Source organism: Gracilinanus agilis, chromosome 2, assembly GCF_016433145.1.
Source record: "Gracilinanus agilis isolate LMUSP501 chromosome 2, AgileGrace, whole genome shotgun sequence".
Taxonomy (NCBI): domain Eukaryota; kingdom Metazoa; phylum Chordata; class Mammalia; order Didelphimorphia; family Didelphidae; genus Gracilinanus; species Gracilinanus agilis.
In genome coordinates this window covers 195,259,952-195,284,599 of record NC_058131.1, presented here as the reverse complement: position 1 = coordinate 195,284,599, position 24,648 = coordinate 195,259,952, and the positions used below count along the sequence as shown (strand labels likewise).

At 36.8% G+C, this 24,648-nt stretch overlaps 1 protein-coding gene and 1 long non-coding RNA gene across 4 annotated transcripts in view; both read left to right on the top strand.

Annotated features, from left to right (window-relative positions):
• Window positions 1-16,771, top strand: part of FBXO25 (F-box protein 25) — a 127,955-nt gene extending 111,184 nt beyond the window's left edge. For 2 of the 3 annotated variants that reach the window (XM_044663610.1, XM_044663611.1), the window contains exons 9-11: window positions 6,383-6,526; window positions 14,256-14,282; window positions 15,684-16,771. In XM_044663610.1, coding sequence (XP_044519545.1) covers window positions 6,383-6,526; window positions 14,256-14,282; window positions 15,684-15,773 — 261 coding nt within the window. In that variant the 3' untranslated portion in view covers window positions 15,774-16,771. The remainder of the gene's footprint in view (window positions 1-6,382; window positions 6,527-14,255; window positions 14,283-15,683) is intronic. The other variant, XM_044663612.1, reaches the window with a different exon arrangement.
• Window positions 16,772-17,747: 976 nt separating this feature from the next.
• On the top strand, window positions 17,748-23,591 carry LOC123234920. The gene is made up of 3 exons (XR_006505360.1): window positions 17,748-18,155; window positions 20,011-20,143; window positions 22,873-23,591. It is a non-coding gene; the product is annotated as an uncharacterized LOC123234920 (long non-coding RNA).
• The last annotated feature ends 1,057 nt before the right edge of the window (window positions 23,592-24,648 follow it).

The window sequence follows — 24,648 nt, the reverse complement described above, 5'->3', positions numbered from 1 at the left end:
AATCCTAGAAATCCCTGCTTCCCCATATATTCATTCATAAGTTGAATATTTCTCAAACACTTGGAAAATAGGCTTTCTCCTCTAAAGACTTATTCACCCTTCAGCTTTGGCCATTGCACAGTTCTGTCTTGGGAAGTATACTTTAGGGGCACTTCTTCTTTTCTGCATTCTAGTATATATCCAAATATGCATCCTTAGTCTCTTAGATTTTATCTGTCTCTGTTATTGATCAGGGCTGTTCACTTTTTTGTTAAAGGACTTTCCCAAATATGTTGCCTTTGAAGAATAACCTTCTAAACCTTTTGTAAAGTTCTCGACCTTTTTGCTACAATTATAGCTAAAGTAATTTATAAGTGCCATTTTAAAAAAAAGCCAAAATCTCTGTTCTTCCAAAGCATTTTTTAGCTTTTTAATACCCAGATTAGTTTAGTTTTAAGTAGCAATTAGAACTTGCAACACATATGACATTTCTATACAGATTGTCTTATATCAAGAAGGATAAAAAATGTTTTTAAAATTTACTCAAAAAACTATTTACAGTTCATATATTTATAGGTTTATATAGCATATAGATTATAACAATATGAATATGGGAAATAAGAGCATCATTTAGAAATTAACTTATGTAAACAGCATAGATTGAGAACGAATCCTTGAAGCTGAGATGAATTGAATATAGTAGCTTTTACTTGCATCACATCTCATTTTAAATTTTATATGTGTATATATATATATATATATACATACACACATATATAACATGTAAAAATCTTAACAAAATTTTCAAGGTTAATAAGTGAATATGCATTTGTGTATATATTCCCAGTGAGAGAAAAAAATAAAAACTATATTTGTTTGAGCTTTTTAGAAATAAATTTTAAGTAGATGTTTAAAATACAGAAATTAGCTAGCCACATCAGTGAACTATTGTCTAATGATCCCTTTTGAAATTCATCTACCTATTCACCTCAGGATACTTTGTGACATTTACATTGAGGAAAAATACTTTATACTGTAATTTTCCAGGATAAAATGAAAATTTATTTTCACTCAAGTAATATAGGTTTAAGATTCACAGTGGAAGATTTAGAAATGAGGAATTTACTAATAGAAATAATGAATGGGTAACCAAGAGAGGCTGTGGAGCCTTTAAAATATAGATGTAGGTAACTGGGATTTTTTAGGTGTAGTTCTAATTTGATATTTCTAAGTAATTGTTGATTTAATTTAATTTGAAGAACATATAAGTTCAATGACTATATAATCACAAATGCACCATAAATTTGCATTTTATTCTATTTCCAAGTTATCATCTATTCATTTATTCATCCAACCTATATTTAGTCAGTACCTACTTTGTACAAGGTACTATCTTCCAAATTCATAATAGATAATAAACTTGTCATCAGAGTACAAGTAATATTACTCACATTGGCTCTTGTTCTAAGAATTGAAGCACATTTTCAAAGGTCAGAAAAAAATGTTTGGGAGAAAATAATAATCCTTTTTTATTAGAAAACTGAATTACTCAATACCTCAAAGATCTCTGATTTCATCAGTGTGGGTGTTTCTTCCTCCAACAGCAGATTTGAAGCAGCACTACCCTGGTTGACTCTTCCATGAGTTGCTATACACAGAAATATTCATCTCCTTGTGGCCAATCCTTTCTGTCTTGCTAGGCTGAGACTGAGAGCTCAGAATTAGACTTTAATGGAGGAATGAAAATGAGTTATGATTAAAGATTATGGCTTCTGAAGATTCAATGTATTCTAGCTTATCCTGGATCATCTGATCAGAATCATTTTGACTAAAAAAAAAAAAAGGAAAACTATCACCCCAGGAAGGTAAAGCTGCTTACAGTGCTGGCTCATACATACAAGTCAGACTTGGATAAACTCCCTCCTTTTGATTTATACTGAACATCAAAGTTTGGACTCCTGGAAGAATTTCACAGACCTTTCTAAATATGAAGTTTGGGCTATTTTGAGGCTAATGAAAAAATTCTACCCAAATCCCATGGATTCATTTATCATCTCTATGCAAATGGTTCTCAGATCTATTTATGCAACCTTGCCCTCACTTCCAGACTTCCAGTCTCACCCCTCCAACAGCCTATTGGATATCTTATACTCAACATGTCCAAAACTGAACTCAGTATCTTTCCCTCAGAACCAATCCCTTTTCTTAACTTCCCTATTACTGGTGAGGGTCTCACCATTCTTCCAATCACAAAAGCTCCCAACCTAGGTATCATCCTAGATTCTTTACTTTCTCCCACTCCTCTTATCTAATCAATATAGATGCTACTTTCATATAATCTCTCACACACCCTTTAGCCCCCTGGGACATTGCCACCATCCAGATGAAGGCCTTCATTACCTATTATAATTACTGTTGTAAGAGCCTCTTGGTGGTTCTTTCTGCCTCATCTCTCCTTATCTTGTTTTATCATCTACTTAGCTGTCAAAGAGATCTTTCTAAAGCATAGGTCTGACTGTATCACTATTTTAACAATCAATTTCAACAACTCTTTACCATCAGATATAAAATACTTAGGTTTTTCAAGCCCTTCAGAATCTGGCCCTTTCCTACCTTTCCAGTCTCCTAACACCTTACTCTTCTTCACTACTCTATGATTCAGTGTCACTAGTCCTTTGCTATTCCTTGCATTGGGTAATTCCCATTTTCACCGACTGCCCTTCATTCCTGAAATTTTCCCTCTTCATTTTTGCCTTTTGACTTCTTTCTTATCAGCTAAAAAATAAACCTTCTGAAATAAGCATTTCCCAATACCCCTTAATACTACAGCTTTCCTTCTGAGATGATCTCCAGTTTATATATCTTATCTGTACATAATTAGTTTCCATGTTATTTCCCCTCACTCCTCTTACCCCATTTTAGGTAGCTCATGTGATTCTTGAGGATAAGGTTGTTGTGCTTTTCTTTGACTCTTCAGGGCTTACACAGCGTTTGACACATAGATGCTTAATAAATGCTTACTGACTTGAAAATCTGTTGCATTTTGTTAGATTTTAAGGTAATTTATGTACCGTACTTCAAATTGTATTATAAAGATGTAATCTCAAAACAATCTGGTACTGGCTAAGAAACAAAATAGTGGATCAATGAAATAGAGCAGCCCCAGGGTGGCAAACCTATGACACGCATGCCAGGATGGCACTCAGAGCCCTCTCTGTGGGCACACACGCCATCACTCCAGCACAGAGTTCACCAGAATTTGTTATTAGAAAGCCAGAGGGTCTCAGGGCTGGGCTGTTCCCCTCCCCCTCTCTACCCTCACCTGAAAAGGTTCACAACAGTGTAACCTAGTATTGAGTAAATCCAAAGATCCAAGCTTTTGAAAAAACTATTTGACAAAAACAACTGAGAAACTATAAAAAAGTATGGCAGAAGCTAGACATAGTCACACCACATCTCAAGATAAAGTCAAAATGGATACGAGATCTAGAAATAAAGTATGATACTTTAAACAAATTTGGAGAAAGAGTGGACCTGTCAAATTTGTGGAAATGGAAAGAATTTATGACCAAACAAGACATAAAGAACATTACAAGAAGTAAAATGAATAATTTATATTGTTAAATTAGACGGATTTTTGTACAAAATAACCCAGTGTAATAAAGATTAGAAGGAAAAGAAAAAACTGGGGGAAAAAAATTTTATAACAAGCAACTCTGACAAAGGCCTCATTTCTCAAATATGTAAAGAACTGACTCAGATTTATAAGAATACAAGTCATTCTCCAATTGAAAAATAGTCAAAGGATACGAATGGATGAAGGAATCAAAACTATCTATAGTCATATGAAAAAAGCTCCAAATCACTATTAATTAGAGAAATGCAAATTAAAATAATCATGAAATGCCACTTCAAATCTATCAGATTGGCTAGTATGACCAAAAATTAAAAATGATAAATGTTGAAAAATTGGATCATTAATATACTGTTGGTGGAGCTGTGAACTAATAACCATTCTGGGTAACAATCTGGAACTATGCCCAAAAGGCCATAAAACTATGCATACTCTTTGATATCCAGCACTGCCACTAATACATCTGTATCCCAAAGAAATCAAAGAAAAGAACATACATACACACACACACACACACACACACACACACACAACACACACACACACAAATTGGAAACTGAAGGAATGTCTATCAAATGGAGAACAGATGAACAAATTGTGCCTTATGGTTGGAATGCTATTGTGCCATATAAGAAATGACAAACAGGACAATTTCAGAAAAATCTGGAAAGACATATGAACTGATGCAAAGTGAAATGAGCAGAACCAGGATTGCATACAGTAATAGAAATATTGTGAAGGACTTAACTATTATCATTAATGCAAGCATTTAAGATAGCAGCCTCAAGGAACTCAGGATCAAAAATGCTTTCACAGACTGTCAAGAGTCTGAATGTACATTGAAGCATGCCATTTTCCACTTTGTTTTCTTCAGGGGATTTTCTTATAAGTGCAATATATTTTTTCTTTCACTACATAGAGAATATGGAAATCTGTATTGCATGACAGCATTAGTATAACCCATATCAAATTAATTACCATCTTGGGGATGGGGTAGAGAAGAGAGAGAAGGAGAGAATTTGGACCACAAAATGTCAGAAAACAATTGTTGAAAATGGTTTCTACATGTAATTGGGCGGGAGGGTGGGGGAAGGGAGGAATAGAACTAAAAAAAGCAAAAGATTTCACAGCAATTAGTCATCAGAAATGAATCTGAACAAAATCCCAAGGCAACATTTCTTCTACTATACTCACCACTAGAATAGTAACCAATGTAACACAAAATTATTTATATTTTCAATTCTTCATTTACTCACTCATCCAAAATTTCTTGGGCCTGGAGTTGGTGCAAGTCTCCATTCAGCCTGAAGCTGATATCTGAAACACCCATGTAATAAATCCTATAGTAATGATTTTAAAGATTTTAGGACATATGATTCAGTGTTTAAAATTAGTACTTTTAAATTCTTATATTTTGTAGAGAGGACATTGAACCTATTTATTCTCTTGGCTGTCTGTTTAGCAACAGATGCATCTGGTCCTGTTGTATATAAGGTAAAAGAAAAGGAAGTCTGTTAAAAATCATTTATTAGGCAATTGCTATATGCCCAAGTACTAAACATTGAGAATACAAAAAAAAAAAAAAAGCCAAAAAAGGATGAGCTCTGCCTTCAAGGACCTCATATTCTGGTGGGGAAGCACTACACAAACTACATGTTCATACAAATATATGCAGAGTAACTGGGGTCCAGACACAGAATGAATGATCTCAGAGGGAAGCCATTAAGAACAGTGGCAGGGGGAGGCAAACTGGGTAGCTCAGTGGATTGAGAGCCAGGCCTAGAGACAGGAGGTCCTGGGTTCAAATTTGGCCTCAGATATTTCCTAGCTATGTAACCCTGGGCAAGTCACTTCTGCCTTGAAACCAAAACACAGTACTGATCTAAGATGGAAGGTAAGGGTTTAAAAAAATGGAGTGGGCAGGCTTCTTGAAGAAGCAAGATTAGTACATGGGAATAGTTATGAAAAGGAACTGAATGAGAAAATGGAGTATCCTTTGCAAGGTATAGCACTGAAGGCCAGTGTTTCTGGATTATGAGAAAAGGTGTGAAATATAAGAAAACAGGAAAGATAAAATGGACTTGACCATATTGGTAGAATTCTAAAACAAACCTTTAAAATTAGATTGTCTTTAAAAAGAAAAAAAAATATTGTCATATACTACAAAATAACATCAATTATAGGCCACATTCAGGTCTTCCTTAAGTCAGATTTTGTGACTTTTCAAACTGATACAGTAAATACATTTCCAAATGTTATTTTACAACTCATTGGCTGGGGGTGGGGTGGGGTGGGAGCAGCCGGGAGGCAGGGATCTTGAATCACAGGAGAGCTATGAGCATCTGTTCACAATGACAGGTTCCGTCAGGGCTTTTGTTTTAAGAATTGTATACTTCTACAGCTAGAAAATCTATTACCAGTTTACTTTAATAATGCCATCAGTTAATTTTAAGGTAGCACTTTGGAAAGGTCAACAGTTAGCAGTAGACTTTTTTTTAAAGTATGAATATATGTTTCTTTTAAGAGGAGAAGGAACGAGAATCTCTTGGATAACAGAGGATTATAAGTAACTCCTCAAAACTTGAAAATTATGAATTCTTAATTATGCAAAAGCCCCAAGGGTTGGTATTTTATCCAAATGAATCCAGTTTTTAAAGCAATTACTTTCATTTGCATTTTATGTGATTTTTAAAAAAATGAAATAATTGTTCCTAATGCTGTAATTTGAAAATTATCATCTGATTCTAAAGAAATTGCTTTTTCTTCTAGTTCTGTAGACATTTGATACTCTCTGAAAAAGGTCATATTGAATGGAAGCTGATGTACTTTGCACTCCAGAAATGTTATCCCATCAAGGAGCAATATGGAGACACTTTGCATTTTTGCAGGCATTGCAGCATTCTCTTTTGGAAGGTAACAGTTTTTAAAATATACTTGGATTTAAGGTATTAGAATTTAAAATTAGAAATTAAAACAAATCGTTAACTATCCCAATACATTTTAAGGATAAAGCATTACTAATAATTCTAATGGTTTAGCAATTATAGTTGTCCATAAAAATTAAATGGGCTGCCATTTACTCAGTGAGTTACCCATCACTAAAAGCGTTTGCAGTTAAGGTTATTAGACAACCTGCAGAGATGATTCTAGAATGGAATGGAAGGTTATACTAGCTGACAGGGAGGAGCTGGAGCTAGTTCACACTGCTGACAAGCTGATTGTTAAATTTTCAGTGTGAGCATTTACAACTCAGAAATCAACAAATGTTGCAAGTCAAGGTTGCATTTGATGTTTTGTTGATTACCTAAACTTGAGAAGCAGTGGAGAAAATATTAATAATGCAGATTAAATTTGAAAATGTGTTATGCATACAGATTTTTAGGAGAGCCAGTTATTAAACATTTAACAGCATAACTCTGGTGCTAGGTGGCCAGTATAGGCATCCAACTCTGATTCTGTATTCTTTATAATAGTTTTTTTTTAATATTTGGAAATTAAGACCCAACATTGATTTGAAATTTAATAAAAATGAGCTAAATTAGACAATTTTTTCACATAATTAGACTATTTGTAATATGAATTAAATTATGTACTAAGTATATTTGAAGAATTTTGGTGCTTAGTTATTTTTTTCCTGGGCTACTTCAGGCCTTAAGTGCATAGCCAGCAGAACTGTCAAAGTGAAGTTTTGTTTCTGGTCCTCTCCCAGCTGCCTCGTTAGAACAGGTGCTTCACCCAGCTGTAATGAGAATTGTTATTTTGAGCCAACAGCCAACAAATAGCTGTAGAATTTCACTGCTCAACTCTAACATATTTGAGCTGAGCTTAGTCCCAGGGATCCATGTCTATCCCTAGAAAATGCCAGAGTTGAAAGATGACTGTGAGAGTGCAGCAGATGTATAGAGAGCTCTTTGGCTAATGTAAATTAAGATCTGAATTGGATAGTTGTCCTGTAGGGCAGATAATCAGGCTCTTCGTGTCATGGAGGTATTAGCTTTGTATAGTCACCCACCAGAGTGATATTTTGTCTAGTTCTTATAAACTTTTTCTTTCCCTTTAATTAGTTTCATAGGCAATAAAAGCAGTTAACAAATAATTTAACATGAAAAAAACAAATATGTTATGAAAAAAATCTCAAGAGTATTGATTTCTAATCACAAATACAAGAATGTTTAGTTATATATTTGTATGATTAAAGGTTAACAAGAAGCTTGGTTTTTTTTTTAATTAAACCCTTACCTGGTGTCTTAGAATCAATACTAATTATCAGTACCAAAGCAAAAGAGCTGTAAGGGCTAGGCAATTAGGGTTAAGTGACTTGCCTAGGGTCACACAACTAGGAAGTATCAGAGGCCAGATTTGAACCCAGGACCTCAGTCTCTGGGCCTGGCTTTCTATCCACAGAACTACTAGCTACCTGAGGAAACTTGACTCTTAAAGAGATGATTTAAGGCCACTTTCAATGGCTCCTGCTATCTCAGAAAATATCAAAATAGTTGGTATTGGAATCATTCTTCATCATCTTTTCATTATTTCTTTTGCTGTTTGTTAGTCATAATAATGTGCCTAAAAAATGTTATTTGTTTGATAGTAAGTTTTTACATTCTATGTTTTCTATCCTAATCAAAAAACATACCAATAGATAATCATTATTTGGCTTCTCGGAATGCATTTTTAATTCTTGAATTTGAATGTGAATGTATCTAGTATTCAGGGAACTCTCTCCAAACAAAATAACATGTCTGTACAGGGAAGACTCAGCTCGGAGGATCTGTGAACCCCGCTGTGGGTTCACCACACTGACCCTGGCTTTCATCAGTTGCTCCCTCCTTTTCAGGGAAAGCATCATCTCTCAAAGAAGGAAGTGACCCTCAGCTGTTCAGTTCCTCTCTTTAACCTTGTATTTGTCTGCTTAACAGCTTCCTTGGGGTTAGGAGTAATTCTTATTTCTGCAGTTTCTGAATGTCTTTGGCAAGTGACAGATTGAATCTGTTTTCCTTTCGTTATTTGGAAATTTCTCTTTCATTTGTATAAAATTACAATATGATTTGTAATAAGCAGATATAAATTGTCAGGAGAGACGATTTAAATAACTTTTGAAACTAGATTTTAAATTCCAGGTTATAATTGTCATGGCCTCATGAGTATAATTTATTTTATCCATTTGGTGACTGCAGTGAATATGAAATAATGACCAGTACATTTTAAATGTGGCTTTGTTTTGTTTTTTACCTGATCTGTAATTTCATTGGTACAAGGAACTCCCAGTAAAGAAACTCCCAGACCCATGCAGATCAGTGCAGCTGCTCTGTAACTTAAAAGTCTTAGAGAGTTAGCTGAGGCATGAGAGGTTCAGTGTGACTTGCCACAGGAATCACAGGAAGTATATCAGAGATGGGACTGAAACCCAAGTCTGCCAGACTACAGGCATCCTACATAGCTATTGGCCTTTGCATATATAACTTACAACAGGATTGTTTTCTGCCTCACTTCCTTTTATAATGATTGTTTTACTTCTAAGAAAAGGGGAGAGAGGGAGGAAAGCATATAAGATTATAATAACCAAGGCATTAAGATTAGTATTTAAGAAGATTCAGTTTTTTCTTTTTTTAACTAATGATATAGGTGGGTTTGGTTTTTTTTTTAAAACACTCTTACCTTCCATCTTAGACTCAATACTGTGTATTGGTTCCAAAGCAGAAGAACAGTAAAGGTTAGCCAGTGCAGGGTTAAAAGTCAAAAGGCATGCCCAGGATCACACAGCTAGGAAGTATCTAGACCTTATTTGAACTTGGGACCTACTATCTCTAGGTCTGCCTCTTAATCCACTGTAGCTGTCTCCTAAAGATTTAATTTTAAAAGATTTCCAGAAGAGGAAAATATTTTCCCTTAATTTCCAGAAGTAGAAAGTTTTTATTTTGTCTTAGTTTCAGGATACTTACAAATATTACCTTTAATTTTTAAGTTTTCTGTAACATAAGAAATAAAATCTGCTCTAAAGAGAATAAAATTAAAATCTCTAATATAGTTAATGGAAGAAAAGATCTAGGATCTAGTCACACTTCTGCAAACTACAAGCTCTATAACTGTGCTGTAGATGAATCCCTTCCCTTCTCTCAGTCTCAGATTCCTCATTTGTAAAACAAGGGAATTAGATTAAATGATCTTTAAAACCACAAAGACTCTAACAATAAATTTCAATTATATAAAAAGTCTTAACTCACATTGAAGATACATGGCTTTAGTTGGACAACAGCAACAAAAAAGAAAACACATGGCATAAATTGGCACAGATAGAAATACTCTGTGCTGGAAGGTATGATGAAAGATAGGCACGTAAGTGCATCATTGGTGGAGTTGTGAATTACTATAACCATTTGGGAAAGCAGTTTGGTATTATTCAAACAAAATGACTAAAATTTCAGTACCTTTTGACCCATGGATTCACCACTAGACATATATACTCCATGTATAATTTTTTAAAAAAAAAAAAGGTCCTATAATCACTTGTACTATATACTTCATGAAGTTATGATGAGGAAAATGTTTTGTAAAAATATGGATAGTTTTTAAGTAAATTGACAATATAAATAATCAGATTTATAGAAAGGATGTTAGGGTTTATTATTTCCTGTAGAGTTTGACCAATAGCTGGATATAGATCTTGGACAGACAATAGTGATGGCCAATTAGTGGAGCCTGGAGTTGAATAGGAGGAGAAGAAAGTACCAGATGACCTTCAGAGTATTACAGAGCTTTTTAAACAATTCCAAGGTTCCCATGGAAACAAAGGCCCATCTTTTTAATACAGGAATTCTACCAATGTTGCTATATGACAATGAGACAAGGCTCTGAAGAACTTTTTTAAAAATTAATATAATATACAGAAGGTACTAAAGAGGCAGATGATTATTGTGAGCTGCCTGCAACATGCAAACTTTGAAGAATGGGAGTAAAAAAATATCACTGAGGATTTATATAGTGGGAAGAAAAGATGCTAGGTCATGTGTCAAGGGCAGGGATGGCAAGAAGATAGCCATAATGCCCTCTACAGTATCCTTACAGCATTAGGAGAAGTTGGGGAAGAACATGAGCCTGATGGACAGAGCTTCTATGGATAACTTACGAGAGGACTGGACAAGAGTCACAAAAGGTGGACCAGCATTGATGGATTATGATTTGCATCATTGGAGTGAACTCCTCACACCCCCAACATGAGATCCCATATAAATTAGAATCCATGAAGTCAGCACTTCTAGGATATAACATTATCAAAGAATTTACATCAATTTTAAAACAAGTCTAAAATGAAGTAAACATGTTATTAATAATGCTAATACTTTTTTTGTTATGTTGTTCAAGGGGTTATAGAGCATGTTCCGGAAAGGATAATCCTTTTTCAGTAAATGTAGTTATTGAAGCAGTGGCTTCTTTACAAAGGTACGGGTATCAAGGATTTCCAGCTCTCTGCTTAGAGTCAGTTAGTCATCATGTTGCATCTGTCTAACCAAATGAGATTTTTGTAAAGGGCTTACTTAACACAGTCCCTGACACATAGTAGGCACTATATAAAAATGCTTATTCCTGTCTCCCATACCCTATCTATTTCTATAGCAGTATGTCACATCCTTCCAAGTGATACTTGCTTAGAAATGTTTAGTTATTCATATTTATATAATAATGCAAAAAATTTGATCTCTGTATAAATTGACAGATATTTTCTCCAATTTAGTTTCCAAACGGGATAATGATATTTTCCACTTCACGTCAAGATTCTCTTCCATAAATTAGTCATTTTCTTTGATATCCCAATAAGCATTTCTCTCTTTCCAGAAAACTAAATATTGGGTTAAGAGGCATTGGATTTAAATTAATTGAAAACATTATCAGAATCCTCAGAATTGATAAGGAGTTGGTACTTTTATTATGTGGTCACTTCTTTCTTGTATCAGATACTTTGTCCCAGTTTGTAAATGTACATTTTTGAGGTAAACTGCCAGGCATCATCTCTTCCTGTCCTCAAGCTGCCTCCCTTCTGGGCTCCCTTAATTACACTAAAGATAATATCTTTATTTTCCTATACCAGCAAATCTCCTAAGAAAATAATTAACACATTAGATTTCTGCCATCTTTTCTTCCTGGAAGAACCCAAATTGTTTTATTCAAAGTAGCTTAAACCCTTCAGGAGCAGGAAGGGAAGTCTCCCCAGAATTCTGTTACACTCTTGATCCTTCATTCTCTGCCTACCAAATAGTAGGTCTCAAAAGCCCAGGTTACGCTGTTTGGGGGAAAGTCAGTAATTTGATAAAGAATAAAATTTTATATAGGTTTAAAAGGCTATTTCATATAAGTGTGTGCCACAACAAATTGGGAAACAGATTCTTAGTGACCAAAGATCCTTCAGTTCATTGAAGTTTCATCTAAGCAGAAATAAGGGAAGGATACTAATCTCATGGCTAATACAACTCTATATTGCTTATTCAGCTTTTCATTTACTGCCTTTTTGAGTGGTGTTGGAAGGAAACCTAAGTAAAAGCTTGAAGTAAATGGGCAAGTCCAAAAATGATTAATGGGAAGAAATGTTGGGGAATTGAAATTAACTATCTTGAGAAAGATATAGAGCTGTAAGAACAAAATGCAATTCAAGTACCTTGACTCCATTGCAACATTTTTTTTCTTAAACAAATAGGATATTGAAAAACCCAGATTTGCAAAAGGTAAATGTTACAGCTTCAGTGACTCATTTTGAGGAATATTTTTTAATTGCTTCAAATAGAAAATTCCCATGTCACTTTTTAAAGTATGATTTATCTTCTAAAAATTTTTATTTTTATACAGTTAGATAGAGATTTGGAACTAAAAGAAACCTCAAAGGTAATCTGGTCCAGTCCTCTCAGTTTTCTGACAAGGAAACTGAGGCCCAAAATGCTTAAATTGCCTGGGATTACAGAGGTAGTAAGTGACAGAACTAGGATTTGAACTGAAATCCTTTGACTCCAAATTCAGTACTCTTCACTTGCTGCATCCTTAACACAACTATGGCATAAGGTGTAACATATCCATTTGGTCAGTAATATAATCCTCAGAGTTTAGAGCAGCTTCAACTGCATTTCTAGTGAGAAAGGGGCTAGGGACAGGAGGAGAATTGAGTGGGCACATAACTATGGGAATGGTGTACAGGTCATTTCTCAATGCTGACTGTCATTAAATAATTGAATTAACTGGAAGATAGTGATCATTGCCACCCTTTTCTATTGAGAAACAAGAAGAAAATGCATTTCATTTATATAACTGTTATAACTTGAACCAGCTAAAAGCTCACAATTGGCCAAGCTGAACTTCTTCACTGCATAAATTAGTGATTTAATTTTAAAAATTTCATCTCATCTGCAACCATTTTAGGCAAGAACAGTTCCTTTACATAAAATACAATTCTGCACTTCAAGATCTGAAGAATTTTGAACCATTAGGTGTGAGGCTTTAAGCACTACCTCCCACCCCCAAATTTAGGTGTTTGCTATATGTTAAAAGTACCTCTGCCCAGGCATGGGATTACTGGGACAAAACATTGTATATACTGTCATATTTAGTCACCATATTGGATCTTGTAGCTTAATTGTAGTGAAGTGGGGTGGGGGAAGCCGAGGTGTCACAAGAGGAGGGTTCAGTATGGTGGGGGTATTTTTAAAAATAAATAGCTTAGCCCTACTACCCTCTGCTTTATGTATCTGTGGTTAGGTGGGTGTATGGCTCCTCTTGTTCTGATTTTTGACTCATGGTTACCTAGGGAATAAAAATTGTTATAAATAATACAGTGAAATTAGTAATGGTCAGAACATCTTTTTATATTGCAGCTAAGGAAAGAGGCTGCTTTTTATCTTTGTATGGATTGTCTTTCAGAGCCAGATTACTTTCCAGTTTCATTCCCAATATTTTTGACATGTAGATAAAAAGAAAAGTTACATTTATGCATTCAAAAATTTACACAATTTAAAATACGTCATTAGCCATAATAACATGGTGAGTAAATCTGAAAATAGCCTGTAGTGTTTACTAAAATATTTCAGATGTGCATTACACCAAGATATACAACATGTGCTATGTATGCACACTCACGAAAATAACAAATGCTGATCATATATTTAAGATTAATTAAAATAAAAATAATAAAGATATAGAATAGATTACTACTTGTTAAAAAACATGTCTAATTAATATAGCAAAGTGTTTCTTTTAAAAATTATTGTGATTTGAGGCACATAAAGTAGAAATATTGGTATTTCTCTGTGTCCTTTTCTGGGAATATTTTTGAAGTTGACTTAGCTGCTACAGTGATAGTTTATCCATTTAAGAGCTTTGCCTTTTACAGTGTCCATAATGGTTTCTTCAAGTCAATGAATTTTTGAGATACTTCTTTCTATCTTGTGCATGCTTTATTTTCGCTAAGGTTCTGTATGCCAGGATTTTATTAGTTTGGCAGTTTGGGATGAAGGAGAGAAAGTAGATTTTTTTGTGATGAAAAAGAACTTTCTTTTCATAAGATGTTCCAATGCTTAAATTCTGTCTGGCCCTTTCCCAAACTTAACTTTTCCTTTTTTACTTTACCGCATTCCTTCCTGCTTCTGTCTTCATGATCTTCAAGGACTACCATCTTGCTTTATTATTTAAGGTACTTTCATGTTTTACCATATGCATTGTGTCTGTCCTTTTGGAATGAACTAAACTGGGATTAATGTTCCATTTTGTGTCTGTTGATTGTGGCTTGCTCTTTTGCAATCTGTGCCTGTCTCTGTCTTAAACTCAGAGTTTTTCATACTCTGTTGCATGTTTATATGAATGCCTTGTTAAGCATTTGTTTTTAAAGTTTAAAGGTCAATAAGCAATTGTGCTTAAATCTGCTTTATGTAATAGTGGAATGAAAATACATCCACCTTTAGCACTAAAATAATAACCAAATGCTTTTAACTGAAAGGATTTTGAAGACCCATCTAACTGAAAGTTCACCCATGAGGGGCAATGTAGACCTATTAATATGAATTTCTAATTCAAATAACAAATACATACACAGCACACTATTTCTCAGGTTCTCTCAGAAATTTGCCAGTAAGATTATTTTGAAAATCTGAAAGAATTGCATGTTTCCTTGTGTATTCTTTATTTCTGCCTATTATTCATATGCATTACCATCTCTCTCCTAGCATTTAGACATTCTTATTACAAAAATGCTAGACTTTTGCTTAATATGTGAAATAGACATCATGAGAAGGCATCAGTGTCAGTTCTAGATTTCTTATGTCACTCACATTACCCATTTTACCCTGTGTGAGGCATTACTGCCCAACTAAAGTACTCTTACTCCCTCCCCCCCCCCAGCAGTACCACAGACTTTATATATAACCTGTTTCTTCCAAAAGCCTTATACTCTACCTGAGACATTCTAGGAATGCTTTTCTTGTACTGACTAATATAGCAAAACCCCTAGTATGGTGGCATGGCAAACATCATTGTGAAATGCTTTCCCATGCCTGTAAAAATGTAAATTTGTATCGTTAGCAGACAGAAGGAAAACTTGAAAGAGAGAATTAATCAAGGGAAAAAGTGCGTCTGGAACTAAGGAGATAGGAATGAGAATCAGTGCTAAAGTCAAAGGTAGGAAGGAAGAGGTAAAGGAAGGATAAGAGAAAATCAGATTGTCTGAACGAGAACCGTGGAACACTCTAGGGATAAGGGAAGATTCTCAGGCAGATACTCGTATCATTATAACCTTAAGAATATGTTCTTTTTCTCAGGGACACTCTGAAGGTGAAGTATATTTATTATTCTTGATTAACTTAGAAAGCCATCCTCAGAGGAAATACCCTAACTGGAAAGTATCATTGCTCTAATTGTCTGAACAATGCTAATAATAAATAATCAAACTTTCACAAAAGACTATCAAAATAGTGTCATGCCTTTGTACTTTTCAGTAAATAATTGGGCTTTAAAGGAGGAACTGCACTTTCAGACATTGCTCAGATTGTTGCCAGCTTATGGATGTAACCTCTACCTCCTGTTCTCTTGCCCTCTGCAGGATTCAGGACACCCCTGTACAGCTAACAATCCTGACAGCTGCTTCATGCCAGTGTCACCCCAGCACTTCATTGATCTCTTCAAATTTTAAATGCAGCCCTTGCACTTTGCCTTTTTGTTTTCAAAAATGATGTGTGGTATGCTTTCTGTGCAAGATCTAATGGTAAACGTGCCGTGTGGTAAAAAGGGATTGGGTGGGGGTGGGACATCCCATGAAGCCTGGGTTTGCTGGAATGAATATTAAATCAATTTTGAAGTACTTGTTTGTCAGAGAATGTGAGGTAGAAATCGTATGTACTTTTGCATATCGTCATATTTATTTGACTAATGACATAGAGTGATTAAGAAAAGAGGGACTCAAAACATTCATGTATCAGTTCCTTTTTTTAAAAAACTTTTCTACATATTAAATTTTGCACATTTATAAATGTAATTCAACTACAATCTTTTGGACTTTCAAAGTCAAGCCATTTACTAAAAATACTAATGGTCAAGTACATGCAAATTTTAAGTTATGGTTTTCCTGGTTTGTGGTAAAGAATAAAACGGACCCCTGTGTATATACATTATGCAGAATATTTATTTTTCTTAAAGTGTATTTTATTAACTGTATTGGATATGTCCAAACCAGTTATTATTGATGTGCAACAATCTAGGGAGACAGTAGCCATATTCTTTTGATTTGTATTTGTTGAATGGAGTAACATTTGTACAAAAATGGCTTCTAGGCTAGGGAAAATGGATTGTCTTCAGAGCACTCAGTGGCCCTAGCTACTGGAAAGACTAATCTAGCACCTCTTGCTGACAAAAGAACCAACTTTTTTGTAGAAACTGTGCTTTATATCCTAAGAAGAAATACAGAAACAAGTTCAGTGCTGAAGAAATTCAGGAGTTAAGCATTTGTCCAGAAATTGAGTCATGTACAGCCCAAAACATGTACTAAAACCCTTGCTTGTTTTGAAACTAATTTTGTAGACAGATGTAATAAATCATGATTATCTGTTGATTTCTTTTTTGTCATTTTTTAAACTTTAATTTAAAAAACATTAAAATCATGGACTCTGACCTTAAAGAGATCCAACTTTTGTAACTCCCTACATGATGTATGAATGCTTCTTTGTAATGTCTCTAACACACAGTGAGCCAGTTCATACATCAGTGTCTTCAGGTGTCTTCAGGAATGGAGGGAACTGGCTACTTCAGAAGGCATCATGGTGAAACAATGGATAGATCACTGTATCTGAAATCTGGAAGACATGAATTCAAATCCAGCCTCAAACAGTAGCTGTGGGAACCTTGGCAAGTCTTCTGTCTGCCTCAGTTTCCTTATCATAAAAGGGAAAATAATAATAGCACCTACATCCCAGAGTAGTGTTAGGGTAAAATGAGTTATGCAGTTCTTGACAAACATTAAAATTCTATCTAAATGCTAGTAATCATTGCTTCTTAAAATTGCCTCTGGTGCTGCATGAATGAAAAAAAGCATTTATGAAGCACTTACTATGTTTATTATATCTATATGTGTACATGTATATGTGTGTGTGTGTGTGTAACAGACATAAATGCAGATAGTCCCCGCCCCCAAGGAGCAGGCACCCTAATGAAGAAGACACAGTCACAGGGATGATGACTCAACTTTGGGAGCTGATGAGATCACCGAGCAACACAGGACACAGTGAGAGGAGGACTCTGGCCCAAACCCTGAGGGACAGCCAACTGGGCTATGACCTGGTAGAAGATCTAACAAAGGAGACTAAGAAGGAAGTGTCAGACAAGCAGAAACAGGAGAGAACAATCCAAAGAGGAAAAAGTCTCCGGAAGAAAAGGGCGGGCCATTAATGTCAGAGGCAGCAGAAAGTCAAGAAAGAGGAAGATTGAGGAAAGACCAATAGATTTGTCAACCAAGAGATTACTGAGAGGCAGCTTGGTGGCTCAGTGGATTGAGAGTCAGACCTAGTGATTGGAAGTCCTGGGTTCAAACCTGGCCTCAGATATGTCCTAACTGTGTGACCCTGGACAAGTCACTTAACCCCTGCTTAGCCCTTACCATGCTTCTACCTTGAAACCAATCCTTGTATCAGTTCTAAGCCAGGAGGTAAGGGTTTAAAGAAGAGAAAGAGAGGGCGTTGGCAACTTTGGAGAGGGCGATTTCGGTCGGACGGCACCTTGCAGAGTTATAAAAGGAGCAAGAGAAGTGGAAGCAGTGTGTGGACAGATTCTGGAAAAGGGAAGGAGAGATACGTACCAGGGACCAAAGGAGGGTTGGTTTTGTTTTTTACTGCTGGGACAGAAGGCCTACGCATGCGTGTAAACAACCCCAGCCCATCCAGTAGACTAGGAGACCAAGAAGATAGGAGAGAATGGGGATGACGCTGGAGACGTTGGCCTGGAATGGGCTGGAGGGAGAACACAGACATAACGAGGAGGACGGACACCGCCAGGGGGACGGAAGGAGACAGCTGCGTCCTGGGAGGTGAGCAAAAGGGAAAAGGGCGCTCCTGGGGCATGGCTGTACTGGTTTCCAATGGCATTCTACACTGAACAGAAGGAAAGGTGTCACGGGGGCACTTGCAGAGAGGCTCATACTCGCAAATGTGTGTTGTGGAGGGAATTGCCAGCCAAAGAGGGTGACAGACAGGAAACAGTTTGGCTAGGTGCTGGAGGGACAGATAAGGAGATGACTGTGCCTTCAGAGCTTGCCCTGGGAGTGGGGGTGGGGAGGTGCCTCCTGGGGAAACAATGGGGTACCCTGGGAGAGAAGGGCCTGGGGACCCCCAAAAGCAGGTTTGAGGAGATAAAGAACTGTCTTGCTCCCAGGGTGGCCCAGAGTCGTCTTCTCATCAGCTCCATTTCCTGTGCTCCATTCACATGAACAGAAGCTAAGGAGATAGGAACCAGAGGCTGAGCTTTAGCAAGGTGTTCATGGTCCCAGGACAAAGAGACAGGATTCAAAGAAGGAAATAAGCATCTATTTAGCACCTACTGTGTGCTCACTTTTACAAACACATCATTTGATCCAGTGATAGTATAAATGGAAATTGGTTCATCAAAAAAGAAAAGAAGGAAAATGAAAGAATAAGAGATACAGGGGTATGTTTTGGCAAGAGCAAAACTGACCCTCGCTGGGTCACTAGAATTGAGCAGATTAATGAATTGGGCTGTTAGGGCTTTGGAATTGTCCTGGATCTTTGTGTTGCTAAGAATCGCTAAATAATTCAGGCTGAAGCATACTGGTTTTTACATTTCTTTATTTTTTCCATGGTTTTGGGGAGGGGGATTCTGTGTTTTCTTTCACATCATCATTGATATGAAAATGTTTTGCATAACTGCACACATACAATCTACATCAAATTGTTTACCTACTCAGTAAGATAAAAGGGACAGGAAGGGAGAAGAGAATTTAGAATTCAAAATCTTTAAAAACAAATGTTAAGATTTGTTTTTACACATAATTGGAAAAAAAAATAAAAACAAAATGAGCAGGGCAGCTAAGTGGCTCAATGAATTGAGAGCCAAGCCCAGAGACTGGAGGTCCTGGATTCAAACTTGATCTCAGGCCCTTCCTAGCTATGTGACCCTAGGCAGGTCACTTAGCTCTAATTGCCCAGCCTTTGCTACTCTTCTGCTTTGAAACTGATATTTAGTATCAATTCTACAACAGAAAGCAAACATTTTTTTTAAGTGATAATCCTAAACAGATCTGACTGTCATCCCCTTATTCAGTCAACTCTCAATGGCTCTCTGTCATAACCAGAATCAAATAGAGAATGTTGTTTGGCTTTTCAAGTCCTTTATAACCTGACCTCTTTCTACCTCTCCAATGTTCTTATACTTTATTCTCCACATTTATTCTACAGTCCAGTGATACTGGTTTCCTTTCTATTGGGCCTTGGAAAAATTCTCCCTTCCTGCACAGCTAGAGGTCCTGGGTTCCAATCTGGCCTCAGACACTTCCTAGCTGGGTGGCCCTAGCAAGTCACTTAACCCTAATTGCCTAGCCCTTGCCACTCTTCTGTCTCAAAATCAGTAAAGAGTATTGAACCTAAGACGGAAAGAAAGGGCTTTAAGGGGGGGAAAAAAACACTCCTATCTCCCAATGGTACATTTTCACCGGTTATCTCCCAAGGCTGGGACATCCTCCCTTCTCTGCTCCTGGCTTCCCCAGCTGCTGCTGCAGCTGCTCCTTTTAATTTAATTTAATCTACACACTAGTTAATAGATTCCCACTCCCATGACCACTGTCCTCCTCCCTGACTTCTTTTTAGTTTTGGCTAAAAACCTCAGCAGTGACTCCCTTCTGCACTGCCGCCTCCTATCTCTCCCCTCAGAATTGTTTTCGGGAGGGCAGGGACCAGCATTGTCTTCCTATTCCCAGTGCTTAGCTGAGCCTGGAACATGGACAGCACTTACCAGGGGCTCAGAGGCTTTACACACCTGCCTGGCACAGCATCTTCCTTTGGGGTAAGTTCCTTGGAGCCAACGTCTTTTTTGCCTTCCTCTATTTCCCCAGAGCTTAGCCCAGTGCCTAGAAGATGGCAGGTACCCAATAAGTACCCCTTGGCCCACAGACAGACAGCGGTTGGGATAGATAGCCTCAGAGGGCCCTTCCCATTCTGAGTTTGAGATTCTGGGATGATAAACTTAGCCACCGGCTTCATAGCTGACTCCCCATGAAAGGTCGATGGCAAACAACAGAAAAAAAATAAAGGACCAACATTTTTTTAATCTACTCATATTTTTTCCAATTAAACTTATTTTTGCTCCTCTCCTCTCACCTCATTGGACCAAAAAAGAAGGCCCTCCTAATAATTATGCATAGTCGAGCCCAGCAAATTCCCACATTAGACATGAGCAACGATGTAGGTCTCATTCTGCATCCTAAGGGACCTTGATTCCTCAACAGTTGGATAAGGTGTGATGCTTGTGCCCAGCTACGAATACACCCATTTTGGATGAATGTTGCCCAGCAAGAATAAACTGCCTACCTCAAAGAACTGTTGTACAGAGTCCCTTTATAGACTGGAAGTGACACATTAATGCGAGATCTTATTTTTATTCTTCTTGCCATTACCACGGTAGCCATTAGCTCCCATTCCTCTTGCACATTTTATGTCTCACTTGTGTGCTGCTGCAGTTACTGCTTCCCCACCCATCTCCTTCTCCCCGGAAGGCGTAACAGGGTTGAGAGATGGAACCTTACCAACCATCTTGTCCAAAACTATCATTTTATGCATGTGGAGAAGTTCAGAGAGAAGGGAAGTGGCTCAGCCAAGGTCATGAGGTAGTGAGTGGCAGTCAGAACCTGAACTCAGCTCCTCTGACCTCAAATCCAGTGATCTTTACTTTGTACCATTCTGCTTCAAGAGCATTGGCTCTGAGGTCTTGGAAAATATCTTTTTGTCCCCATCCTCCTTTGAGTCAGAAACATGAAAAACAGAAACATGGGGACAGCCATCACCTTTTGACAAAATCTGATAGAATAAATATAGTGCTGGCTTGAAGTCAGAAAGATCTGAGTTTGGATTCTGCCTCAGATATTTACTAGCTATGTGACCCTGAACAAGTCACTTCCCTTCCCTGTGCTCCAGAGAACTTATCAATGAAGCCATGCATGGCTGTAGTCTACATTGATGGAGCAAATCTTATATTGAAAAATTATCCATAAACTCAAAAGCTACAAAATTGCTCTCAACCACAAGCAAATGATGAGCAACTTAAACTTCTCCAGCAAATAATTTCCATCCAAATTAACTGTCTGTGATGTGGTTCTCATGTGAAACCATAAAATATACACATAATTTTAGCACAGCATAGTGCCAATGTGTACAGAAAATCTGTACAAGAACATGTGATATAGTCAAACGTTATCATAAAAATAAGTTGCTAGGATTTCTAGTATAAGATTCAAAAGATTTTATAACATGTACATACCTATACTTTTGTTTGTATTCGTGCTTAGCACAATAAATTAAACTGAACTGATTAAATGTTTCTTGCAAAGGACATGGTTATAGCTAATAAAAAAATGTTGGATAGAAAAAGAGTTAATATCTGGGTTCAAAATCTATGTCTGCCATTTAGTAGCTGGGTAACTTTAGGCTTCACTCGGCCTCCATTTCCTCCTCTGATTAAATGAAGAAGTTGGATTGGATAATTCCTGAAGCTTCCTTTCATTCTGATATTCTAAAACTCTGGGTCTGTTTCCTCATCTGTAAAAATTAGCATCAGCCTAGATGACTACTCTGGATTTACAATCCTATAAAATGTTAAACAATAGCTTTCATGTTACAAAATACTGTAAAATGTTAACTAATAGCATTGTTAAATATTTAACTGGGCAACAAACTAAAACTCTAAAAGGAAGTCAGGTAAAAATGAGAAGAGAACTCACTAACACAGCAAAATATCAGACATGGCAGCTTGAAATACTATGGATCCAATCAAAGGATTTGCAAATACCTCCAAGAATAGAAATTTTTGTTTGACCCCAAAGCACCAGACTTTCAGAAGTCCAGCTTCCAGTCATTTAGTTCTCAATAGATTCTGTGGATCTGTAAATCATCATCTGTAGATTCTGTAGATCAATAGATCTTTTACATACTTCAGAGTGTTGAGCTTTTAGGGGCTTCTTACACAACGTATAATTCTTGGCATCTCCTGATTGCTTGAAGCCAAAATCCTAAAGTGGTCTCCAGGGAGATGATTATTTAGCAACTGGATTTCAAAGCTACCACTTTTTTAAAGAGAAAACCTAAATAAAGCAGGAAGTTTTTCCCCCTCACTGTGTTTATTGTAATGTTTTGTATATATAGTTAAATTAGCTCAAATCTGCTCTTTAAAGAGCCTTTATGAATATTGCCCTCAAAATTCTACATGCGACAAGACCAGTTTATAATAGAGAACATGAAGCTGGGGATTCAGAACCCCTGGGTTTGGGTCTGGATGCTGCAACTTGCTCACTGTAAATCCTGGGGCAGGATCCTTATTTATAATATGAAGGAGCAGCGCTAAATGATTTCTGAAGCCATTTCCAGCTCTAACACTATATGATTCTGTTCTTTTACTGGTAAACGAAGTTACATAATACTCATAAATACGAAATCTGAAGCAAATCTGAAGTGTTTCATGTGTCAACTGTTTTTGAAAAGGGTGAAACATTGCCTGTCCCTAATTTTATTTTTATTTCTCAGTTTTATCCAGTAGACACTTGTTAAGATACTGTTCTCTGGTAGGGCTGGAGCCACAAAGATGAAAAATAACCCCGTTCCTGCTCTCCTGGAGCTTACAGCCTACTGTGATAATGGAATATTCAGACTGACTTGGTACACTTCATTCTGACTTTTTCTTATAAGCTATGTGATACTTGCTTCTATAAAGCTTTTCTCTTGTGTTTATGTTTTCTTTCTTTCTTTGTTTTTATATCATGGTCTCCTTGAAATTATGGTCTCCCTTGTGACAATGATAAATAAAAATACTATTTATTAGTCATATCGTAAATAGTGTTCTCCTTCCTGTAGTCATCTTCCTGACCGCTAAGATGATAGAATTATTGATTTAGAGATGGGAGGAATCTTACATGAAGTAACTTGTCCTGGGTCTCCTATTAAAATGTCTAAGGTGGGATTTGAACCCAGGTTCATGCCTCCAAGTCTAATGTTCTGTTTACTATATCAATCCCATCTCTTCATATTAAAGATTAGGAAACTGAGGTCTGGAGGACAGAAATGTATCACTATCTGCTTTCTTGAGACCTTTACTGGTATTTTTTGAAGTTCAGTTGTTTTCAAACATATTGGACTCATGGCCCTATTTGGGGTTTTCTTGGCAAAAAGACCAGAGTGGACAGCTATTTCATTTTCCAGCTTATTTTACATATAAGGAAGCTGAGGCAGACAGGACTAAGTGACTTGTCCAAGGTCAAACAGCTAGTGAGTGTCTGAAGTGGATTCAGATGAATGAGTCTTCCTGCCTCCACAAGTGGTACTCTATCCATTGTGCCATGTAGGTGCCTGATATTGGTGTTCAGTTATTACAATCAAATCAATTCCTCAAAAGTTCATCTTTTAACGTCCTTTCCCTTCAGTTTTGTAGCCATCATGCAGAGTGTTCTGGTTCTGCTTACTTCCTTCTGCATCGGTCCATGCAAATCTCATTTAACACATTTATTAAGCCCACAATGTATAAGGCACAAAAAAGTATGATGCAGGGTAACATGATGGGCACAAATGATGCAAAAAGGCTTTAGAAAAATGTGATGTGGGAGAGAATATTTTTAGGAGGGGAAGATAGGGAAGGCTGCATGGAAGAGGTGATACCAAAGCTGTTCCTTGAAGGAAAAGAAGGATTCTGGGGAAAGCATGCTGTAGGCATGGGGTATAGCTAGCATGTAAGTGCAAAGGCATGAGATGAAAGGTTGAATTCCAGTGAAAAAACTCACTAGGGTTACAGGGAAGCAGTTAGATGACACAGCAAATAAAGGTCTAGGCTGGAGTCAGGAAGATCCATCTTCCTTGAACTCAAATCTAGCCTCGAACACTTACTAATTGGTGATCCTGGGCAAGTCACTTAACCTTGTCTGCCTCAGTTTACCCATATGTAAAACGAGCTGGAGAAGGAAATGGCAAACACTTCAGTATCTTTGCCAAGAAAACCTCAATGGGATCATGAAGAGTGGAACATGCCTTGAAAAAAATGACTGAATAATAGCTTTCCAATTTAGATTCGCAATTTACAGGGGTCAGTTGAAAGGTTTCTAGGAAAGCTTTGGGGGCTCTAATGCTATAAATAATACTCACTGCTACATATTATCAAACTAGGACACACAATGCAATTCATTGTTAAGAGCTACTGAAAGGGCACCCTCAGTGGGCTTAAAAGGAAAAGCAAAATAACCACCTAGCTAGATTTTGTAGTGGGGAATTCTTGTTCAAGGTCCCTCCCAAACTCTGAGATCCAGGAGCACAGTA